This window comes from Platichthys flesus, chromosome 7 (genome assembly GCF_949316205.1).
Source record: "Platichthys flesus chromosome 7, fPlaFle2.1, whole genome shotgun sequence".
Classification (NCBI taxonomy): domain Eukaryota; kingdom Metazoa; phylum Chordata; class Actinopteri; order Pleuronectiformes; family Pleuronectidae; genus Platichthys; species Platichthys flesus.
In genome coordinates, this window is record NC_084951.1 from 2,045,276 (window position 1) to 2,065,993 (window position 20,718).

General features: G+C 39.3%; 1 protein-coding gene across 4 annotated transcripts in view; it reads left to right on the forward strand.

Annotated features, from left to right (window-relative positions):
* Nucleotides 1-19,405, forward strand: part of dennd2da (DENN/MADD domain containing 2Da) — a 38,446-nt gene extending 19,041 nt beyond the window's left edge. For 3 of the 4 annotated variants that reach the window (XM_062392625.1, XM_062392627.1, XM_062392628.1), the window contains 9 exons: nt 200-269; nt 367-444; nt 3,906-4,046; nt 15,181-15,329; nt 16,058-16,229; nt 16,331-16,378; nt 17,101-17,182; nt 17,263-17,502; nt 19,094-19,405. In XM_062392625.1, coding sequence (XP_062248609.1) covers nt 200-269; nt 367-444; nt 3,906-4,046; nt 15,181-15,329; nt 16,058-16,229; nt 16,331-16,378; nt 17,101-17,182; nt 17,263-17,502; nt 19,094-19,161 — 1,048 coding nt within the window. In that variant the 3' untranslated portion in view covers nt 19,162-19,405. The remainder of the gene's footprint in view (nt 1-199; nt 270-366; nt 445-3,905; nt 4,047-15,180; nt 15,330-16,057; nt 16,230-16,330; nt 16,379-17,100; nt 17,183-17,262; nt 17,503-19,093) is intronic. The other variant, XM_062392626.1, reaches the window with a different exon arrangement.
* Nucleotides 19,406-20,718: the final 1,313 nt, after the last annotated feature.

The window sequence follows — 20,718 nt, forward strand, 5'->3', positions numbered from 1 at the left end:
ATTCTATGATTATGGATGATTATGGATTATTTCAAAGTTTAGGAAATACAAGCTAACAGCAGAACATGGATGTCTGTTTGCGGCTGAGCCTTTTCTTTAACTTTTTCTCTCTCACAAAATATTAAATTTGTCCTAACTTTCATGCAATGTGAAATGTCGTGTTAAGCTCTGGTTGTGAGCTTTCCTCTTCTGTCTGTAGTGAGACCTTCTCCTTTGTTCTGACTGAGGTTGATGGCAGCAGAAGAAATGGATACTGCAGGAGGTTATTGGTCAGTGTCTTTTCAGAAACGGTCTCACTGTGTGTCATAATTTTGAACTCATGTATTGCTCATTAAGTATTCTCTATTTCCACTTACCAACCTGAAGCCCGGAGGGAAAGGAGCTCGCCCCCCGGAGGCGTACTGCATCATCAGCAGTCTGGCTTGTTTCGGCCTCTTCTCCAAGGTGAGCTAAACTTTTAACATTTATAAAAGAGGAAATAAGTGAGGGTTTTTTATCCGGCCCAGTTAACTGTAAGTCTGACCTTTTAACAGGGTCTCAAACACAAAGATGTTATTGACAGATTGACTAAATTAATATAACAATGTAATTAAATTGAAAAGCCTACTGAATATAAAATTTAGTTCATGAACTTACACTTATATTTTATTGAATATTTGTTAAATAACAATTTTTCAAGGATTTTTGAATGGATGCTAATTTTAAATATATTTTAAAAAAAATCTCAAGTACCCCCTGGAGTACCTTCAAGTACCCCCAGGGGTACGCGTACCCCCATTTGAGAATCACTGCTCTATATTGACGTGTGTCGGGCTCACCTAAATCTCTCTGTCTCCTCGAATTGTAAATATTTTTCCCTTAAGAAGCAGTCAGCAACTTTAAGCAAATGTTTAAGGGCACTAAAAGTAAGATGAAGACGCTGTCTAAAATAATAATGATAAAGAAATAACTAAAAAAAAAAAATAATAATAATATCAATACAACAAATAACTCCAGTAAACACAAATAACCTATTTTATATTTTCTGTGACCACTCTGCCTTTAAAGAAGCAGCAGTTCTCTGTTCACCTGCACAGTTAGTAAGGTTGTCTGCAGGAGTTTCCCCAGTTATTTAGTGGATTCAGTTCTAAATACTGGTGGGAATGCACTCAAATAAGACATGGATCTGATCACATTGGGAGGTGATCTGGGCCACATGTTTCCACATCTTTCAGCAGTGGAAACATGTGGAGGACCTCAGTTGACGTCCTCTGACCTGCTGCAGTGTCACTATATATATATATATACTATAATGCTATAAATCAAACGTAGTTATCCTCTTCTCGTTGATTATTTTGTAAAATCCACCACAATATCAACACTTATCATCACATAACGATCGATACTTTCCTTCAATTGTTCAAATCTTTCTTCACACAAGATTCATTCAGACTCTCCTAACTCATCTCTCTATCTCTCTTTCGCTCGCTCGTGCCGACACACACACACAAACAGAGTGAAATCGGACCCTCTCATGTACTCAGACTGGGTAATAACAGAACTTGGTCTTCATGAACAGAAAGGCTGTACGTGTTTCTTTGTATAGAGGGGGGGAGTGAGATATGATCATGAGACACATGTGAGGCCAGATGTTAATGCCAGGTGTGTACAAGGCCTCAGTGTTTGTGTCTTCATTTGATCACACACTGACTCCATGATGCTGAGATCAGGTCCCTGGGGGGACCAGACCATCTGCTGTTCGACACCTTGTTCTCCATGTCTCTTTAGTGTTAGGGCTCATCGTCGAGCTGCAGAATAATTATGGGACGAGTGTCAGTCAGACACATAATGTGTCAGAATCTAAGAATCATAAGTACTGAAAACTTTTACAAAAGCTCTATATTTTTCGAAAATGTTAACCTGTTGTCTTCGTCTACAGTCTCAGTATTGTAGTACTAAAGTTCTGCTTGATTTTGAAGTTTCCACTGTGTTTAAAGGTCAGACTTCACAATAAAACATGTCTGTTTTAGGGCTGCTCGATTATGGAAAAATCATAATCACGATTATTTTGGACAATATCAAAATCACGATTATTCAAACGATTATTAATAGGTGCCCTTATTCTGAAGTCTATGCTTTATTTTTTTAATCACTTCCGATTACGGTAAACACCGATGATGGCTGTGTGTCTTATTCCTCCGTGAAACCAGGATATCGTTGCCCGGTTATTCAAACCTTTAATGATGGCAACTAGGGATGGGCGTTCGATTAAATAGTCTTCATCGATCGTCGGGAGAATTAATGACGAATTTTCGATTAATCATTCATATTTTCAAGTTAAAAAATTCTCTATTTATAGGCTATATTAAAATGAAGTGAAAAAACAAAGCGTGTTTCCTCGTTGAGATCTTTATTACAAGATGAACAAAATATGCGCTGCCGTAATCTTAAGCAGCGGAGGCGACATCTAGAAGCCAGTGCTAAAAAACCTAACTGACTCTCGTTTTTGTTTTTTTTTAAATAATATAATAATAATAATAATTAAAAAAAATCATGTTAGACAACAACTTAACCACAAATATATAATACTAAGGTCTGACAGGTTTTGCCAGATGTAACTCAAAACTATCAAACAAGGCACCGAGTCGAGAAAGCTTCATAAAAATAACCAGTAACTCTCTACAACCTCAGCACCAGCCTACGGGTTTGTGTTGAGAAAGATGAGCATGTTAACATTCCCCGAGGTCAGACGCGAACGCAGCCTGGTGACCGTCAGTCCAGCCGCCGGAAAAACTCGCTCCGAGGGGACTGACGTCCCCGTGATACACAGGTAGCTCCGTGCTAACTTGGCTAGCCTGGCCGCGGCTCCGGTTATTGCGCTCCCCTCGTCCGTGTCAGACAAAGCAAGCTCCTTGTCTCCCCCAGTCTCGGGGATGGCTTCGCGGTATTGGCAGTGAACCAATTCATTTTTAACTCAAAATGGTCCCACGCTACACTTCGTCATGACCTCTTCATGTTTACTTTGGAAATGGAAATACACGTTAACTCGCAGCCAGTCGCAGGTAACTGAGTAGGCCTGTGGCGTTTTTTTCAAACACTGCCCCCCGTGGTCAAATGTGTAATTAGTGAATTTCTCGATGAAAAAATAATTTCCTCGACGAAATTCTTAATGGTCAATTAATCGATCATCGATTAATTATGCCCATCACTAATGGCAACCCTAACACTCTATAATTGACTGACCGGCGCAGAGAAATGCGGGACCGGTCTGAACAGCCAGGCGGGAGCGCGCTTGAGAATAGCGGTGCTCGGCGCAGCCGCTCCATGGTCTGCTGCTTCCCTCCCCGCTTTTCCACTCGCGCAGTTTTTTTCACCGTCGGTCACCACACACACAACTCACCTCCTTCACTTTACGGCTGCTTGAGAGTGAGAGACAGTCAGCTGGTCCGCTGAATGATTTGGGGGAAGGACTGAATTGCGCATGAGCGTCTCTTTCGAAAAAAATGCCAGATAATCGTTTCAACTCGATTATAGTAGTTTGGAGATCGTTTGAGCCAATAATCCTGACCTCGATTAAATAACCCTAACCTTAACCCTAACCCTTCGATTAATCGAGCAGCCCTATCCTGTTTGGTACTACAGCTCTTTATCTTTAAAACAGTGGTGAAAGGTGAACCCTTTCAGAATGGGAATAAAACTTAGAAATATCTTTATCATCCACTTCCTATTACTTGTTTGTATATCCGGAAGCTGGTGTGGAAATAAATTTGCTGAATTTAACACTGCCTTCTATTCAATTACTTATGGTAAAATTAAAAAAGAATCACATTATACCTCTATGTTCTTGTATCATTTGGTCCAATTAGTAAGTTGAGATATATTATTATTATCGCCCCATAACTGTGTGTTCTCCTGTCTGTGTCCAGATATTTGACGAGGTGGAGAAGCGGCGCCAGATCTCCATGGCTATGATCTATCCATTCATGCAGAAGCTGCGGGAGGCCCCATTCCCAGCTCCGGGAAACACTGTGGAGATTAAGAGCTTCATTCCTGAGTCGGGCACTGAGGTCAGACCTAAACCCCTCCTTCTGCTCACAACAGTCAACATAAAGTTTAACGATACTTGTATCAATAGTGTTTTTTCTTTATTGACACAGTAGACTATGCAGATCCACATAGTTGTTTGTCTGTAGTTTTCGTTAGCCAAATGTTAATTAAAAAGTCAATATTATTTTATTCACAAACTAAAGCCGTTTTCAGACATGATCTCTGGAGGATGTGCGCAGAATTTGAGTCTGACCTTCTCTGGAGTTTGCCTTTCACATTTTTCGTTGATAAGTTTTGATAACAGAAATCTGTGGAGCGCTCATGTGAGGGGTGGTGCTGCAGGCAGGACGTAACATATTAAGTCCAATTCATAGTTCTGCGTCCATGCTACGCCGTAGCCTAAGCGTAGACGTGTATCCTTGCTTGGGTTAAATAGCTAGAACACACTGTAAAGTTGATTTCGCCTAGGATACTACAACAACACCTAACAGGAACTGTTAAGCCTGGGCAAATTACTGAGTAGACACCAATTTTCATTTTTTATGAGTCATCACGTAGACCTCGAACAAAAAGTACTTTAAACTACAAAAATACAAAACACTTAAGTGTTTTGATAAATATATGAATAATTTTTTTTAATACACGTATCAGAAATACTGCCCAACATTGGTTACAAGTCAGGTTGCAGAGAATCGCACAAATCCTTATAATTTCACTGCCTATTGACTGAATCAACTGTAAGTGCTCTGGACGGTGAAAAGACCGTAAACATATATATATCAGAGATTTCCAGCAGGCTTTGGTGAGGAATCCAAGTGTTTTTTTTGCTGGCTGACTGGGACTTCAGCCAAGCTGCATTAAGGTAGTATGACTACATTCAGTGACACAAGAGGAAAACATTGAGCCAGTGGATAGACAGAAAGTTCTAAAGACAGGTTCTGTCAGGCGTGATGGTTTATCCTAAATAAGAGAAGAGCCGGACTGTTCCAATTTAAATATTTATTGAGATGCAATGAAAGTTGAACAACATATCTATGGACAATTATCACAGCCTAGGCTAATTAAGTTAGCAATAAGTAGTTAATAATGGCCCCGAAAAAAAGGGGTTTGATATACAGTTGCAATCAGAAATATTCAACCCCCCAAAGATTTTAAGGATTTATCAATTAAAGTAGACAGAATCTTGTTCTTTGATCTTGTTCTTTGATCAAGATTCTGCTTCGGATGCCTTCTTTATGAGTTGAGTGATAAAGAAATCAACACGGAAAATGCATGATGTAGTATTTGTGTGTAGCAGTATATTTTGTTAAGATAGTGTCAGGCGTCAGAGTTTAAAGTGTTGCAACAAAATTTAAATATGATTATAGATATGGCATTCAATAAAGTGTAAACAAAGGGCTTGTATTATGGTTTGTGCTTTTCATTTAAGATGAAACACGCTATGAGTTAAAGTGTTTTAGACCTCTGGTCCTTGAATTGGATTCAGATTTATTCCTCTTTAAGTGGTGAAACATATTTTTTTTCAGGCTTACAAGAGTCTTACAATAGTTACATTGAGGGTGAATCAAACTCCTATTCTAAATTGCCCTGTACTTGGTGGTCAGCGCTTTGAATGGCGCATTACAAACAGGGAATCGGCCCATAGGCATTTATATGGTCTTTTAAGTGTCGTGTGAATTGCATGTATTGTATTTGTGTACTACTGATGCCACCAGAGTATTTCTATGTTCTTCTGAGTCTGTTTCCTACTGATGTGTGTGGGTCCAGGGGCCTGTTTGAGAAATATCTGGGCTAGTTTGAATTGGAGATCTTCTCTGAGTTTGATCTCTTCTTGGGAGAGGGCCTTGGATATATGTGGGGCGTGTGTTTCCGATATCATTCCATTGGCCATGTTGATGGGTTTGGATCCTTCAGGTGATGTCAGGGTGTTTGAGCACCTGAGCGCTTTTGGTTTGTCGGGCCGGTGTAAAGGTAATTGCTTTAAAGTTCAGAACTGCAGTGATGCCGTGGTCCGAGTTGACTTTTTAGGGGGTGACATATAAAAATGTGGCTATAATGTCACCTATAATACAGGTGACTGTTTTTTCCTAATTCAATGGCGGGGAGGGTTTTGTTTAAAAGTGGGTATTGGGCTGTATTTATACATGATAAGGGGATGGACTCTCCATTAGTTTCTAAAGGTCACTATGGGGTCTAATTTGGGGTATGACGTGACCTTCCGTGGACACTGGGCAACTTCATTGGTCATAGCCGTTGCCGTGTTCCCAGGTGGCAGTTGGCATCTGGTGTGGGTGCGGGGGGCATGCCTCTTCCTCGGCCTCGTCCTGGGGGTCCTCCGCGATGGGGGCCTTGCCCTCTGTAGGGGTTAGGGTTTGGGTTAGGTGATGATCGTCTTTGTCCCATATTAGGGCAATCTCTGATCCAATGGTCAGATTGGCCGCACCGATGGCATCGATTATCGTTGTAACCTATGGCTTGATCTCCATACTGACCACGGCCGTACCCCCCTCTTGGTCTGAATGGAGGGGGTTGAACGTATGGAGCCATGGGTTGATTGTCTCTTTCGATTTTCATAGCCTGCGCTACTGCCTCTGCTATTTCCAAATGTAATTCTGACACGGCAGCCATCTGATTAAGGGGCTCCTCCCCCAACCGACGAGTCTGCAGCTCTTGGAGTTCTCTCCAAACTTCCAGTCGTGATTTTTCCACTTCTCTGAGGTTGTTGCTTAGCTCAGCCACCTCCTCCTCACACTGTCGCTTTATACTGATTCTTTCGGTGTCTGCACTTCGCAGACTTTCTCTCAGTTGGATGTTTGATTGGCTGAGAGCGTCCCGCTCTTTGCTGACCTCACTGAGGTTGCATTGCAGCTCCATACTCTCTTTCCTGTGGTTTTCTGATGCGTCCTGAGTTTGGTTGGGCTGGCGTTTGCCGTTCATCACATCCCGTCTCAGTTGGTCTCTACTCTCCTCGTTCTCTGCGAAAGAAGCTCTGCACTGGTGCAACTGTTCAAGGGCAATATCAGCACGTGACTGAAGGTCGATACTTATCTCTCGTAGACTCTGGATTTGACGTTGGTCCTCGCAGGCTGCGTCTTCCAGCTGAGAGAGAAGCGGCAGCAGGTTGGTGGGGGTCTGGACAGGGGCGGCGGCCATCTTTCGGGATAAAACACACTGTTTTTGACAGGTTATTATTTATTTTTCTTTAGCCTGTTAATAATAATACCTCCAGAACAGCACACTTATCAGTATTCCAAGCAGAAGGGACAGACTCAGAATAAACCAGATCCTCTACTTCAGCCACTCAATGTTTTGGTAGCGCTGTGCCATGTCGATGAATGTGTGTGTATTTTGGTTGGTCGGTGTTGGTCGTGGTGGTATGTCAGGGGTGTGTATCTCTGTCTGTAAAAAGTTAAAATCAGAATCAGACTCAAAATTCTAATTCAAAATCTAAATCTAAATCCAAATTATAAATTAAATTAAATTAAAATTAAAAACAATAACCAAAATAAAACAAAACAAAATTAATAAAATATTAAACAAAAGCTAATTTTTTATACAATTATACAATTAAACAAGCAAATCCAATGATGTCAAACCAGTTGTAACCTGAGCTTTAATATCTTTAGGTTTCCCCAGGTGTAATACCCTTTGTCAGCAACCAGTTGGTGTATAGAGGCCAAAATGGCAAAAGTATTCATTCAAAAGGTCTTATTTTTTGTATTTTGATAATTTCAGGCAGCACAGCATTAAGTTGAAAGTTTAGGTTGAATTTCTCATCCTCATATGACTGATTTGGTTCATCGCAAGCACATGAATGACTTCAGCTCTAAAAAATAAAAATAAAGAGGCAGAATTAGAGCATTTCAACAAGACTCAAACATGAATCCCTCTTTTGAAACAATTATCCTTTGCTTTCAGTTGATATGAAACAGTTGTTCGTTTATGCTCACAGACATAATTGATGATTGTTTCAACATAAATTGTTGCGAAATGAAGATACAAAATAAAAAAGGGTGGTGTATCGATTTATATTAATAAGGAACAGATAGATTTTCCCTTCTCATCAAACTCGAGTAGAACAAAGCAGACCAGCTCTGTCTTTCTTCACAGGGCTCATTGCATCAGAGAATCAAGTTCTCCATACTAAAAACAAACACGATTATCGTTTCATTGTGACAAAACCACAGTTGAGGATGACACTTTTCAAGGGTGTAAATGGCTAATAAATATCAAAAAACAAAGAAAGAAAAATCAAAAAACATAAAATTTTGACTGTACTCAGAGATGGACTTTTAAAGGACACATTAATGTGATTTTGTAAGGTTGGTTAATCACTCATCCTTGAAGTTATATTACGAATCAAAGTATTAAACTGGTGTCTACAATTATCCCTGCTGTCGGGTAAAAAATAAGATATTAAATGATCTGATTTTATGTAGAAATTTGGAGGCCTAAACCTTTTTCCTTTCCTCTAATGGATAGGGTATATTTGAAAAATCTGAAACCACAAATTTGTGCCTAAAAAGTATAATTTTAACAATTAAGTTTGGAATTTATTACTTCTGATTGAAGCAATAGTAAAAAACAAACAACCCACCATAGAAACAAACAACCAAGCCTCCTTATGTGGTCAATGCCAGTTGCAAGCTGTAAAGCTTTTGGCCTTCCCCAGATGGCTTTCCGACTCCCAAACTCTCTTATCTCCCTCCCATTCCTGCTGTTGTGCACATACAAAATCTTTCTATCCCACATCTCTTCCCCTACTTTCTTTACCCCTCAAATTTTACATTCTATTATCCATCTCAGAGCAAGATATTACTGAATTGAAACATCTCACTCCTATCTTATTCCCAAACATAGCTTTATTTTTCTCGTCATCCGTTAATCTCTCAAACCTTCATTCAACATTCTTTTACTTTCTTTGGCAAGTTCTTTACAAGTTTGCTCCTCCCGTCCATACATACAACATACATCTTGGCAGGCGTATAGCTTCCAGTCTATTTTCCTATTTTTCTAGGAAAAAGTCGTTTTCCTGTCAGTCAGTTTTTCGCTCAGTCAGTTTTTCCTGCGTCTCAGTCAGCCGTGTGACCTTGACTCTTTTTTTCTCTCCTCATCTCTCGTTTTCATAGACATACTTTTTAATTCAACCTAGATTTGGTATTCTTTGTGATTCCAGGCAGCCTAAACATAAATTAAAAGATTATTCTCCCTATTTTGTGTCAATTTAGTTAGAATTTCTAGTCGCTATTTTGTTTATAACAATAGCACAAAGTTAACTCTGATATCAGGTATATTAACTTCCCCTCAAAATAAGCTCTTTAAGCCAGTGATTGATAATAAATAAATGCCCTGAGAATAAACTCCTCAATTCAAAATAGTTCATTTACACGAAGCAAAAAATAGGAATCTTAGTAATATCCCCACATCGACCTCCTAAAACTTTATTTAACTACGACCCCTCCCCTGAGAGAAGGGAACAAAACAAAAACAAACTTTTCTGTTCACCTTTGGTGCAAACAGAATATTAATGTCTCTGTGCTTTATAATTTGGGCCTGATTCAAGCAACAAATGAGTCTCTAGGTCACAAAAACATCCTTGAGAACTAATTCTATGATCAATGCGTTTTACACAGAGCTAATAATGATTGCAACGATTTTAACAGGTTTTTATTTACAGTGTTCCCCTGCTTTTACGTCTTCAGAGCGTCTTAAAATCTCAAATAAGCTCTGATTTCTAAAGTTGAAAGACACAACACAATAACTTTTACAAAACTAAGCCAGAATAAATCCTCTCAGGTCTTTGTGTTATGAATAATAAACCACATAAGCCAAAACGGACATTGCATATATGTATGTACATATGGAAGCGTTACCGTGGCGACTGCAGCAACAGCAGCTCCACGGAGACAAAAACAAAACAGCAGACAGCTTCCTACGGTGATCAGCCACTGTGCTGAATCACCATAGATTTTACAAAACTTGTACAATTCAGGTGAGCTCACAATAATATTAATAGCAGCTTGGCGTCTTACCCCATTTTTATGCTAGACTCAGAATAACGGTAAAGTCTGCTAGTCAAGCTCCTGCCTCGTCAGCACAGGTGCTAGATGCAGAGATATCATATTATTACCTGAGTCCCGTTAACTAATCTTAGGCACTTGATTCAAAGTTGCACTCTGGGTTGATAAGCTTCAGATCCGTCGAAACTGATGCCACGGTCAGAATACAATATTTTCACAGCCGTTATATTCCGAATTCAAGGGCCGCTCCAAAGCTTTGTGACTGGTTGCAGTGAAGCGTCTGGTCTCGTCATAACAGCGCTGACTTTCCAGTACACGATATTTTCGCAGACCCTTATTATCATTGCTTCAGGATCGATTCAACAGGGTTTCTGGACCATTAAGCAACTGTCCCCGTCAGAACACCACTCCGTCTCCAGATCCCACTGCAATCGTGGTTCCTGAATCCTCTATCTATTAGGACCTGATTCAACAACAGGGTATTTGGCAGTTTGGTCCCTCACTCGCCGGTGCAGGCAAAAACCGCTTCCTCCAAAACCCCCTGACTAATTCAGGTTGCAGTTTGTTGTATTTGCAAACAATTGTTTGAATCGTCAAATTTGGAAATCTTTTGCGCCAAGCTGAAAAAAACCTCAAATCCCTCTCTTGGTTTCTCTATCTCATCCATCTCATTTCTTTATCACATTTCATTTCATGTCTCCATCTTATTTCATTTCTTTATCCCATTTCATTTCATGTCTCCATCTTATTTCATTTCTTTATCCCATTTCATTTCATGTCTCTATCTTATTTCATTTCTTTATCCCATATCATTTCATGTCTTTATCTCATTTCATGTCTTTATCTCATTTCATGTCTTTATCTCATTTCATGTCTTTATCTCTTTTCATTTCTTTATCTCATTTCATTGCATCTCAAAAAACACAGAACTTATTTATATCTTACCTCCGATCTCTCCACCGCACTCTCACACCTATAACAATGACTATCTAACTAATACAGGATTTGCTTTAACAGGTTTCTGCCTACCTTGTGATTTAGAGCTCTTGTGAGAATGCGGAGGATCGATCGGAGCAGCCTAGACCTCGAGGTCTCCGGTCTTTCTGGTCAAAAGATTCCTCCTCAGGATCACGTCGGTAAAAACTTCTCTTAGGATCACGTCGGGGTCACCAAATTGTCAGGCGTGTTGGTTTATCCTAAATATGAGAAGAGCCGGACTGGTCCAATTTAAATATTTATTGAGATGCAATGAAAGTTGAACAACATAGCTATGGACAATTATCACAGCCTAGGCTAATTAAGTTAGCAATAGGTAGTTAATAATGGCCCCGAACAAAAGGGGTTTGATATAGTTATAACAGTAGATATAATATGATTGGTTATGAAAGATTGAAGGGGAGTCACCGCAAATCAATTTGGCACAGGCATGTCCACGCCTCTTGGCACAGAAATCCAGGAAGTGACAAGAAGCCGCTCTCTATGACGCGTCTACTACTCTGATAGTTGCTAAGCAAAATGTTCTCTTCATGAAAGGCCTTGACACAGGTGATGCCATGTAGGCCATTGGAGAAAGGAATATGATGTTCCTGCTATATTCAAACAATGTCCTGTTGATGTAAACATTAGGATCCTCGAAACCAAAACAACGAGACAAAACAATGTCAACGAAGTCACACTGTCCGACCTCCAGAACTTTATCAGACAGCTGCTTGAAACATATTTGTGAATGACTCTATGGGAATAATAGTTTAATACCAAAAGTTAGAATTCAGAACAATTATAAGATTTATTATTAACAATATGCAGCAAGGGTTATTTATAAATCATTTAAATAAAGGCCTTATATCTGGTTCAAACTGATCATGCTTCCCCCCCCCCTTTAGTTGCAAATAGTTTCAGTCAGACCCAAATACCAGCTAGAATCTGAAATCCTAACAATAGCCATGTCACAATTATTCAACCCCTATATAATATTGTTGTTTTTAAAGCTGTCTGACAGTTTTTTTTGTCCTAAAGTTGAGTTGAAACATTATTAAGCCTTTGGGAACTCTATACTGATCCTTCATTTGCTTCGCTGTGATGCATATATAAACCCCACCCATGAAGGTATTCAAGGTGAGTTTCAATCATGGGAAAGACAAAGGAGCTTACACAAAACCTGAGAGAGGAGATTATTTCATCACACCTGAAAGGCCTTGGGTAGAAGAAGAATTCCCCAAAAAATGATATTCCAAGAGACACAATTGGGAACATTATAAGGAAGTTTACAACTGATGGAGCAGCTTCAAACATGCCTGGCCGTGGAAGAAAGCCCAGCATTTCATCAAGGACCCTCAGCAACTTAGTCAGAACAACTCAGATAAATCCCTGTGTGACTGCAAGACACCTACAGGATGACCTGATGAAGGCTGGTACAAGTGCTGCAGTGGCAACTATAAGACGTGCACTGAATAATAAAGGACTTAATGGCCGGCTCCAAGACGCACTCAGCTCTTGACCACAGGCAACATCAAAAGTCGACTAGAATATGCCAGGAGGAATTTGAATAAGCCTACAGAGTTTTGGGTGACAGTTCTATGGACTGATGAAACCAAACTGGAACTGTTTGGACATATGGACCAGCGGTATGTCTGGCGTGTGAAAGGACAGGCTTATGACCAGAACAATACCATCCCCATAGTCCAGCATGGAGGTTGGTCAAAGATGATGTTGGGCTGTTTTTCTGCGGCAGGAACTAGTAATCTTTATTGTGTACATGGCATCATGGATTCACAGAAATACCAGGCCATTTTAAAGAGTAATGTGATTCCTTCTGTTGACAAATTGAACCTTGGTGATCATTGGACTTTCCAGCAAGACAATGATCCAAAGCAAAATCTCCAAGTCCACCAAAGCTTGGTTGAGAAAAAGATCCTGGAACGTCCTGGAGATGCATTCACAGTCACCAGATTCAAATTTGATTGAAAATCTTTGGTGGGATTTAAAGAAGGCAGTTGCAGCATGGAAGCCATCAAACATCACTGATCTAGAGGCTTTTGCACTTGAAAAATGGGCAAAGATTCCAATCGAGAGGTGTAAGAAGCTTGTCCGCACTTACCGAAAACATTTTTTAGAAGTGATAAAAGCTAGAGGATGCGCCACAAAGTACTGCACATGCACATGTGTTGAAAGAGTTACATTTTTCATTTGAACTTCAAAGTTAAGTCAACTTCTGTTGTCAAAATAACTAAAATACGCATCAATAAATATCTTTTGTTGTTTGATGAGGTTTTTTTGTCATTTATTGTCATTATCTGTCATCCACATCACTATAATGTCTATTAAGGTGAGGGGGTTGAATATTTCTGATTGCAACTGTAGTTATAACAGTAGATTTAATATGATTGGTTATGAAAGATTGAAGGGGAGTCACCGCAAATCAATTTGGTTCTCCCTTGTTGGTGCACAGGCATGTCCACGCCTCTTGGCACAGAAATCCAGGAAGTGACAAGTAGCCGCTCTCTGTGACGCTTCTACTACTCTGATAGTTGCTAAGCAAAATGTTCTCTTCATGAAAGGCCTTGACACAGCTGATGCCATGTGGGCCATTGGAGAAAGGAATATGATGTTCCTGCTATATTCAAACAATGTCCTGTTGGTGTAAACATTAGGATCCTCGAAACCAAAACAACAAAACAAAACCATGTCAACAAAGTCACTCTGTCCGACCTCCAGAACTTTATCAGACAGCTGCTTGAAATATATTCGAATGAGTCTAAGGGAATAATGGTTTAATACCAATAGTTAGAATTCAGAACAATTATAAGATTAATTATTAACAATATGCAGCAAGGGTTATTTATAAATCATTTGTATAAAGGCCTTATATATGGCCCAACTGCTAATGCCCCCCCCCCCCCCTTTAGTTGCAAATAGTTTCAGTCAGACCCAAATACCAGCTAGAATTTAAATTCCTAACAGTTCCAAAGAGCTGTGTGGACAGAGAGACAGTCCCTTGCTCTGATAATCTTGAGTATAGGGGCTGTTATGTCATCACTGATTGTCTTCTATGTCTTTGAAGGTTGTAAATGTAGAGGATAAAAACAAGCCCACAAACCCCCACACAAAGTGAAATCCAGTGTCACATGAGATCCTCTTGGTGGGCGTGTCAGTGTAAGGTTGTGTCTGAACCTGTCCTGCATTACCCAACCTGTAGCTCACAGCAGAAACCTAACACTTCTCCCATCAGGCCACATACCATGTCTCAGCATCTCTCAGTCATCTCAAGTATTCACTGTTGCCATTGTTGCTGCAGTTCAGTTCTACTGTGACAAGCTCTCAGACTCAAAGAGGGACAGATAAATGGTTCCCTAACGCCGTAAAGACTGACTACTTCACACCTGGTGGCATTCGTCCTGAGTGAACCGATCACAAGTGGTCAGTGCTAAAAACCGGAGTTAACACACCAGATTTGATCCGGAATACTTGAAGGTCTTCCGCATTAGTTTAGTGTTAAGTCACCAACCACTAGCAGATGGTAGCGATCACCAGGAGTATCATCAGTTGTGTACCTGAGCATCATTGGGCATTTCCTCTTTTTAATCAAAAGACTCCCTTAGCTGAGGCAGGCCCACCAGAGGCTGATCAGACCTGGGTGTGTGTCCCTAACATCCAGGGGCCCAGTAAGGTCATTTCATCCTGATCCATACAGTCTCCTTTATTTATTTTATAAATCTGACAGTGGCCATTACAATTAAACTCCTGTAGCCAACTTTCATTGGGCGGAACACATTTGTAAAATCTATTATGACATCTCATCACAAGTGGTCACAGGAGACATATTCAGAATGTATATTAATGCCAGACATGAACACGTACTGAACACTGACCACTTGTGGTCAGACCTGTCAGGACAGATGTAAATACCAGTTCTTCTGAACAATGCCTCTGGTTCATGATTGGCGGGGATGCTACTGCTGTCATCATGTACATTCACGTAAAGAGGATGTAATAAATCCTGAAAAGCACTGAAACTAACCTACATTTGTCACTTTATCTCAAGGCTATAGTGACTTTAGACCGAGGTGCAGTAACGGTCTGAAAAGACTGCTGCTACCACTGTTGACGTATTTGTGACAGTTTCACTCTCCATCAGATCATCAGTCTGACACGTCCACTGGATTCATGGCTGGAACATGTCAACTTTGCCAAACTTTTCGACTGCCTGACAGATGATGAGGTGTTACTGGTGTTCGCGGCCGCTGTCCTGGAGAGAAGGATCATTTTCATCGCGGATGATCTGGGGTATTGCATACTTACCTGGACACTCTTCTACTAAATAAAAGAAGTGTGGAAAAGGCTTTTCAACATGGATACCTTTTTGTTTTCTTAACATTAACGCATTGAAAGGTCCAGTGCGTATGATTTAGGTGAAAGGGATCTTTTGGCTGAAATTGTATATAAAATAAAGGGATAAAGTATAATCACCTAAACTGTACAAATAGTTGTTTTCTTTACCCTAGAAAAGACCCTTTGTATTTAATTACTTTATATCAGGAGGGGGTCCCCGCTACGGAGGTGGCCAGTGTTTTTACAGTAGCCCAGACTGGACAAACTAAACACCTTTTGAGTGTTTATGACAACTGAAAGTTGTTTGGAAGGAGAGGGTGAAGTGAGGGGTACTCAGCTAAAACATGAACCTTCACCAATAGATGTCACTAAATCCTATACACTTAACCTTTAATAAAACCTTTTTATGAATCAAATCAGTATTTGTGGCATCGAAGTAATTCATCTAAGAAAGTTCCCCAAATACTTGGAAATGGAATCAGAGACTCCCGATTTATTGGTCTGCAGAAAATTCAGTTTTAAATTTTGATTTTGATATAAATCCTATGCACCTCAAAAAAGCCTAAACTCTGCAGCTGAAACCTTAGGTAATATTGAAATTTTGACTATCAATAAGATTGGTTCATCGAGGTCAGTCTATTTGCTCATAATCAGCTCTGATGTTGACTCTCATCTCTCTACAGCACATTATCCCAAGTCATTCATGCAGTAGCAGCCCTCCTTTACCCATTCACCTGGCAGCACACCTTGATCTCCATTGTTCCAAAGATCCTGATTGATGTAGTGATGGCACCCACCCCCTATCTGCTGGGAGTCCAGAAGCGCCTGCAGGACCAGCTTGACGACCAGGGTGATGTGAGTAAACATAACTTAAGCTGTACAAAGGCAGTAGTGGGATTACTTTTGAAGTCAAGAGGGACGCCCTCATTCTGTGCCTTTCTTCTTCTGTGACACAGCTGATGGTTGACTTGTCCGAGGATAAAAAGAAGACCTTCATTTTTTCGGTGAGTGCTTTGTTAACTAAACTGTAGTGAATCTTTTCGTTGAAAATTGGTTATAACTTTGTCCAAGTTCAAATTTGTGTTAATAACACTAATGGAAGTTGATGCAGAAAAGGCTTTCGAATTAATTAAAAGGTCATATTTTTCTAAAGCACCTAAGGTTTTTGGTGAAATTATCGTGAAAATGATCTATAAGTCACTCAGGCCACCTAAACTAGAGCTACAGCTCAAGGATGCCCTTTATAATGTTCCTTGTTTGCATTGGAAATTTAACCAATTGCTGAAAAAATTTGACTTAAAGGATTAATCTAAAAGGTTTTTTCCAGCTATTTATTGCCTTACCAAACCCTTTATGTAAACAAATGAATTCACTCCTTTCCTAATTTATCTGGTGTAACAAAGCTCCCAGATTAAAGCGGAAACTATTAAATTACCCTCCAAAGAAGAGAGGCTTCAACCTCTTCAACCTGGAGTTCTACAGTTTAGTTCAATTGTTTCAATAATTTACAATGCAAATGAGGAACAATGGATAGAGATGGAAAATCCCCAAACAATTAGCTGCAGTGTAATAGCTTTCTACTAGCTCTGTTTTCCAAGCAAAAGGTAAATTAGTAAATGTTGTAATTACTATTAAATTAAATGCTGTGCGCAGGTGCACGCATGGGGAAACAATATTACCTGTGAACATAACTGTATGCAAATTTTGAAATTTTTATCTTTACCAGACTGGGGATGAAGCCTCTATTCTGCCCCCAAAGCTCCAAACAGAAATACTAGAGGCACTAAGTAAAAGACAAGAAGCATCAAGTGAGTAAACACAAAAACTTGACAGTGACGAAGAGAAACATAGCTCCAACATCACAAATGTTTTCTGTTCTTTCTCTCAGCAGCTGAGGAGTTGAACCGAGTGGTGTCGGAAGCCTTCCTGCATTTCTTTGTGAAAACAGTCGGCCATTACGCCTCATATGTGAAATACAATCGCGGGGCGCAGGGAGTGTTTGAAAAGAGAAGCTTCTACAAGGCCATTGAGTCCAAGACCACTCGACACTTTGTCAAGAAGTTCATCCAGACACAGATGTTTGACCTGTTTATCCAGGAGGTGGAGCAGCAGCCTGGGCCGCAGCAAGGTGAGGACTGTGAATACATCACACACAAATAAGTTGAAGATAAGTCTGTGGCTGAGGGGTAGATCGGTCTTTATCCAACCTGTAGGTCAATGGTTAGATCCCAGCCTTCCCCATCTGCATGCCGAAATGGCCTCTCATAGAAAATAGTGCTGCCAATAGATGCACTGCATGAATGGGTGAACTGTACTGTAAAGCGCTTTGAGTGGTCATCAAGACTAAACATCAAGACTAAAAGCGCTATATAAATACAGACCATTTACCAGATTAGACAAAACTTTATTGATACCACAAGGGGAACTTCACAGTGAGAATGAGACAGACCAGACATCCAGATTCCCTGTGGGACTGCAGTTTGATATCTATGTGAGAAGGAGACTTCAGTGAACTGACATCACATTCACACTGCAGCTCAAAGAGTTCCTTTTTTTTTTAATTAAATATGCAATATAATCAATAATTATGCAACAAAATCTATGGCAGTTTTTGGGTAGCCCATGCACACGCACGGATGTCTCTCTCAGATCTTACAGAATCCAAGTAACAGGTACACAGACTAAAGGGTTTCAGACAAGTTCTCATATGAGAGAAAGAACCGCAGCCTTGAGTCTGGAAAGATGGATTCTGGCTTGTGTTAAATCCAGCTGCCTCACATTGTTACAAAACAGCATTTCTCTTTTGACCTGCACACACTGTCACTCTCCACATCTAAACAGTCGGTTATCACATGTAAGTTACAAGTAAGGTCAACATAAAAAGTGTAATGAAGTGATTTGATTAATATTGATTTCTAATTGATTTCAGGTAAATTTATTAAAATTCCTACGCCATTCATATTTAATGAAAACTAATTTGAGAATTTAGAAGACTGAGATATTCTTACATACATCTATACATTTACCAAATAAACACACTGAAGCTAGGAATGTTATGTTTTATTTCCCTTGCCATATAGCCGCATGAATTTATGAATGTTAGTAATATTTATTAATGTTATAATAGTTCATAATACTGTTATCAAAATTACTTCTAATTTTGTTGTATATCGTTCCATCAATGATTTCCTACAACACACATTTGTCTTAATTCCCCTTCTGCCTTATATTGCTTTATTGTTTGATTTTATAAGCAGTGAATGTTAATTGGTTCATGGTGGAGATAGAATGCGACCTCACCCTTTAGACATTAGGTGACACAATTAAACAATGCAAATTCACTCCTTCACCAAAAGGGATGACCACAGTGTGACTGTCCCCAGGGACATGTCCGACCCCCTTAGGAAGAAAACAGTGGTCCGAAAAAGACTCACTTCACCTTTTTACTCACACACCACTTCTTTAATTCAACCTAGTTGTTTTTTTTAACTTTTACTTAACTTTTTTAACTTAGTTAACATAGTGTATTTTATCTTAAGTGTCTCACCGTTCATCTATAGAGTTACTTTCAATTATGTGCGTTCAAGTTACTTTCCTATTCAATGTTACATTTTTCTTTAATCCAAATCACAGTCAGCTGATAAGAACAACTTGTAAAATGATCTGCTGTTGAACACTTTCCAGTGCACATATTCATGCTTTTGTCCTCTGTCCTGCAGGAATATTCCACAAAAAGATCCTAGAATACGAAGAAAAAAAGAAAAGGGACAAGGCACGGAAACACTAACTTTCAGCAGGGACTTTTGATGTATATAATAGAGTACATAGGAAAAGATTTGAATGATGTCCTGTGTCCGTTTGGTTTTAAATATGTATGCAATGTGTGAATAACTGTATGGCTAGCTTGCTGCTACTCTGTCAAACACTGGCAGAATGAGAGAGTTGAGTTCCAGGTGTTGATTCTTGGCCTGCGGCCTGTGCCAATGAGCAGGAAAATCATTTCAAATAAAGACTAGTTTTTTATGTCTACATACCTGCATTCTCTGATTTCTTAACAAGTATAGTGCTCATTTGTCTTTGTTGGTTTCTATTTATATGTCCGTCCATATCTGTCTGTTATTCTGAATTAATGCAATTTTATGTAGTTATAATGTTATGCAGGAATTAATTAACCTCCAAAAAGCTGAACGAAATACTATTGGCAACCCACTGGTTTCAAGCATGGGTACAGTCTAATAGTGAAGGTTCCTAAATTAGGGAATGACCTGAGGTAACAAACAAACAAGGCACATTCATGTTTTCTTGATCAAATAAATAATATGAAAGCACTTAAGAAGACAAAACTCCAAATAAAGTTAATAAATATTGATATTTTATCATAATTATGAAAAGTAAAAAATGGGGATAGCTGATTATTTCAATAATATCTACTAACTAAAGCAGGTTAAGGGCGTTCTTGCGTTTGACAAGTTTAAATTATTTAAATAAAATCTTTATTAGCAAAATGGGATCTAATTGGTTTGGTTCAGGTTTCAGGGAAGTGTCATAATAGGTTGGTAAAATGTTACCTCTTCTACTGGCTACGTTCAGTTAGCTTCTCTCAAAACGCACACATATCTCTATGTTTTAGTGGACAGCAAAGTCAGTTGTTCAGCTCAGTACTAACCCTTACAGACTGAAATGTCTCAACAACTATTGGATGAAGTGTCACAGACTTTGATACGGACAATCCTGCTCCATGATTTTTCCCCTTGGACCACCAGAAATAGTAATTTTGACAGTTTTTATGAAATCTCACTCTGACTTAACCGTCACATACAGTTTATGCATTAACCATCAGACAGGACTTATAGTTATACTCATTGTTTTCTGTAATTTTCTTTAATTGTATGCAGGAAAAATGACACATTTACCTGATAGTTGTTGTTAGTCCCAGCACACATACTTGTTAAATACAATGAATAGAAAATATATCAGTAAATGTTATTGGTATGAGAAGGGCAATTTCCCTGTAAGAAATGGGTAACCCCTGGAACTCTATGGCCTTTTCTTTTCTTTTTTGGAAATAAAACTGAAATTGAACCCAAAGAGAGAAGAATAAGCTTTGTAAAGATATCCCTTATGTCTTCGGCAGTTAATCCAAAACACATTAATGTAATCCCAATTTTATGATTGATAAGTGCAACCTAAATGTTAAAAATGTAACAACACATTTATAAGGGCTGTCTTGAAACTCAATCCTTTGTCATGATTTTAATCAAATTTGTCAAATGGGAGATTTCGCCAAAGGTCAAGGAGACCCACTTTAAACACAAAATACCATGTGGCAGAATTTCTTTTTTTT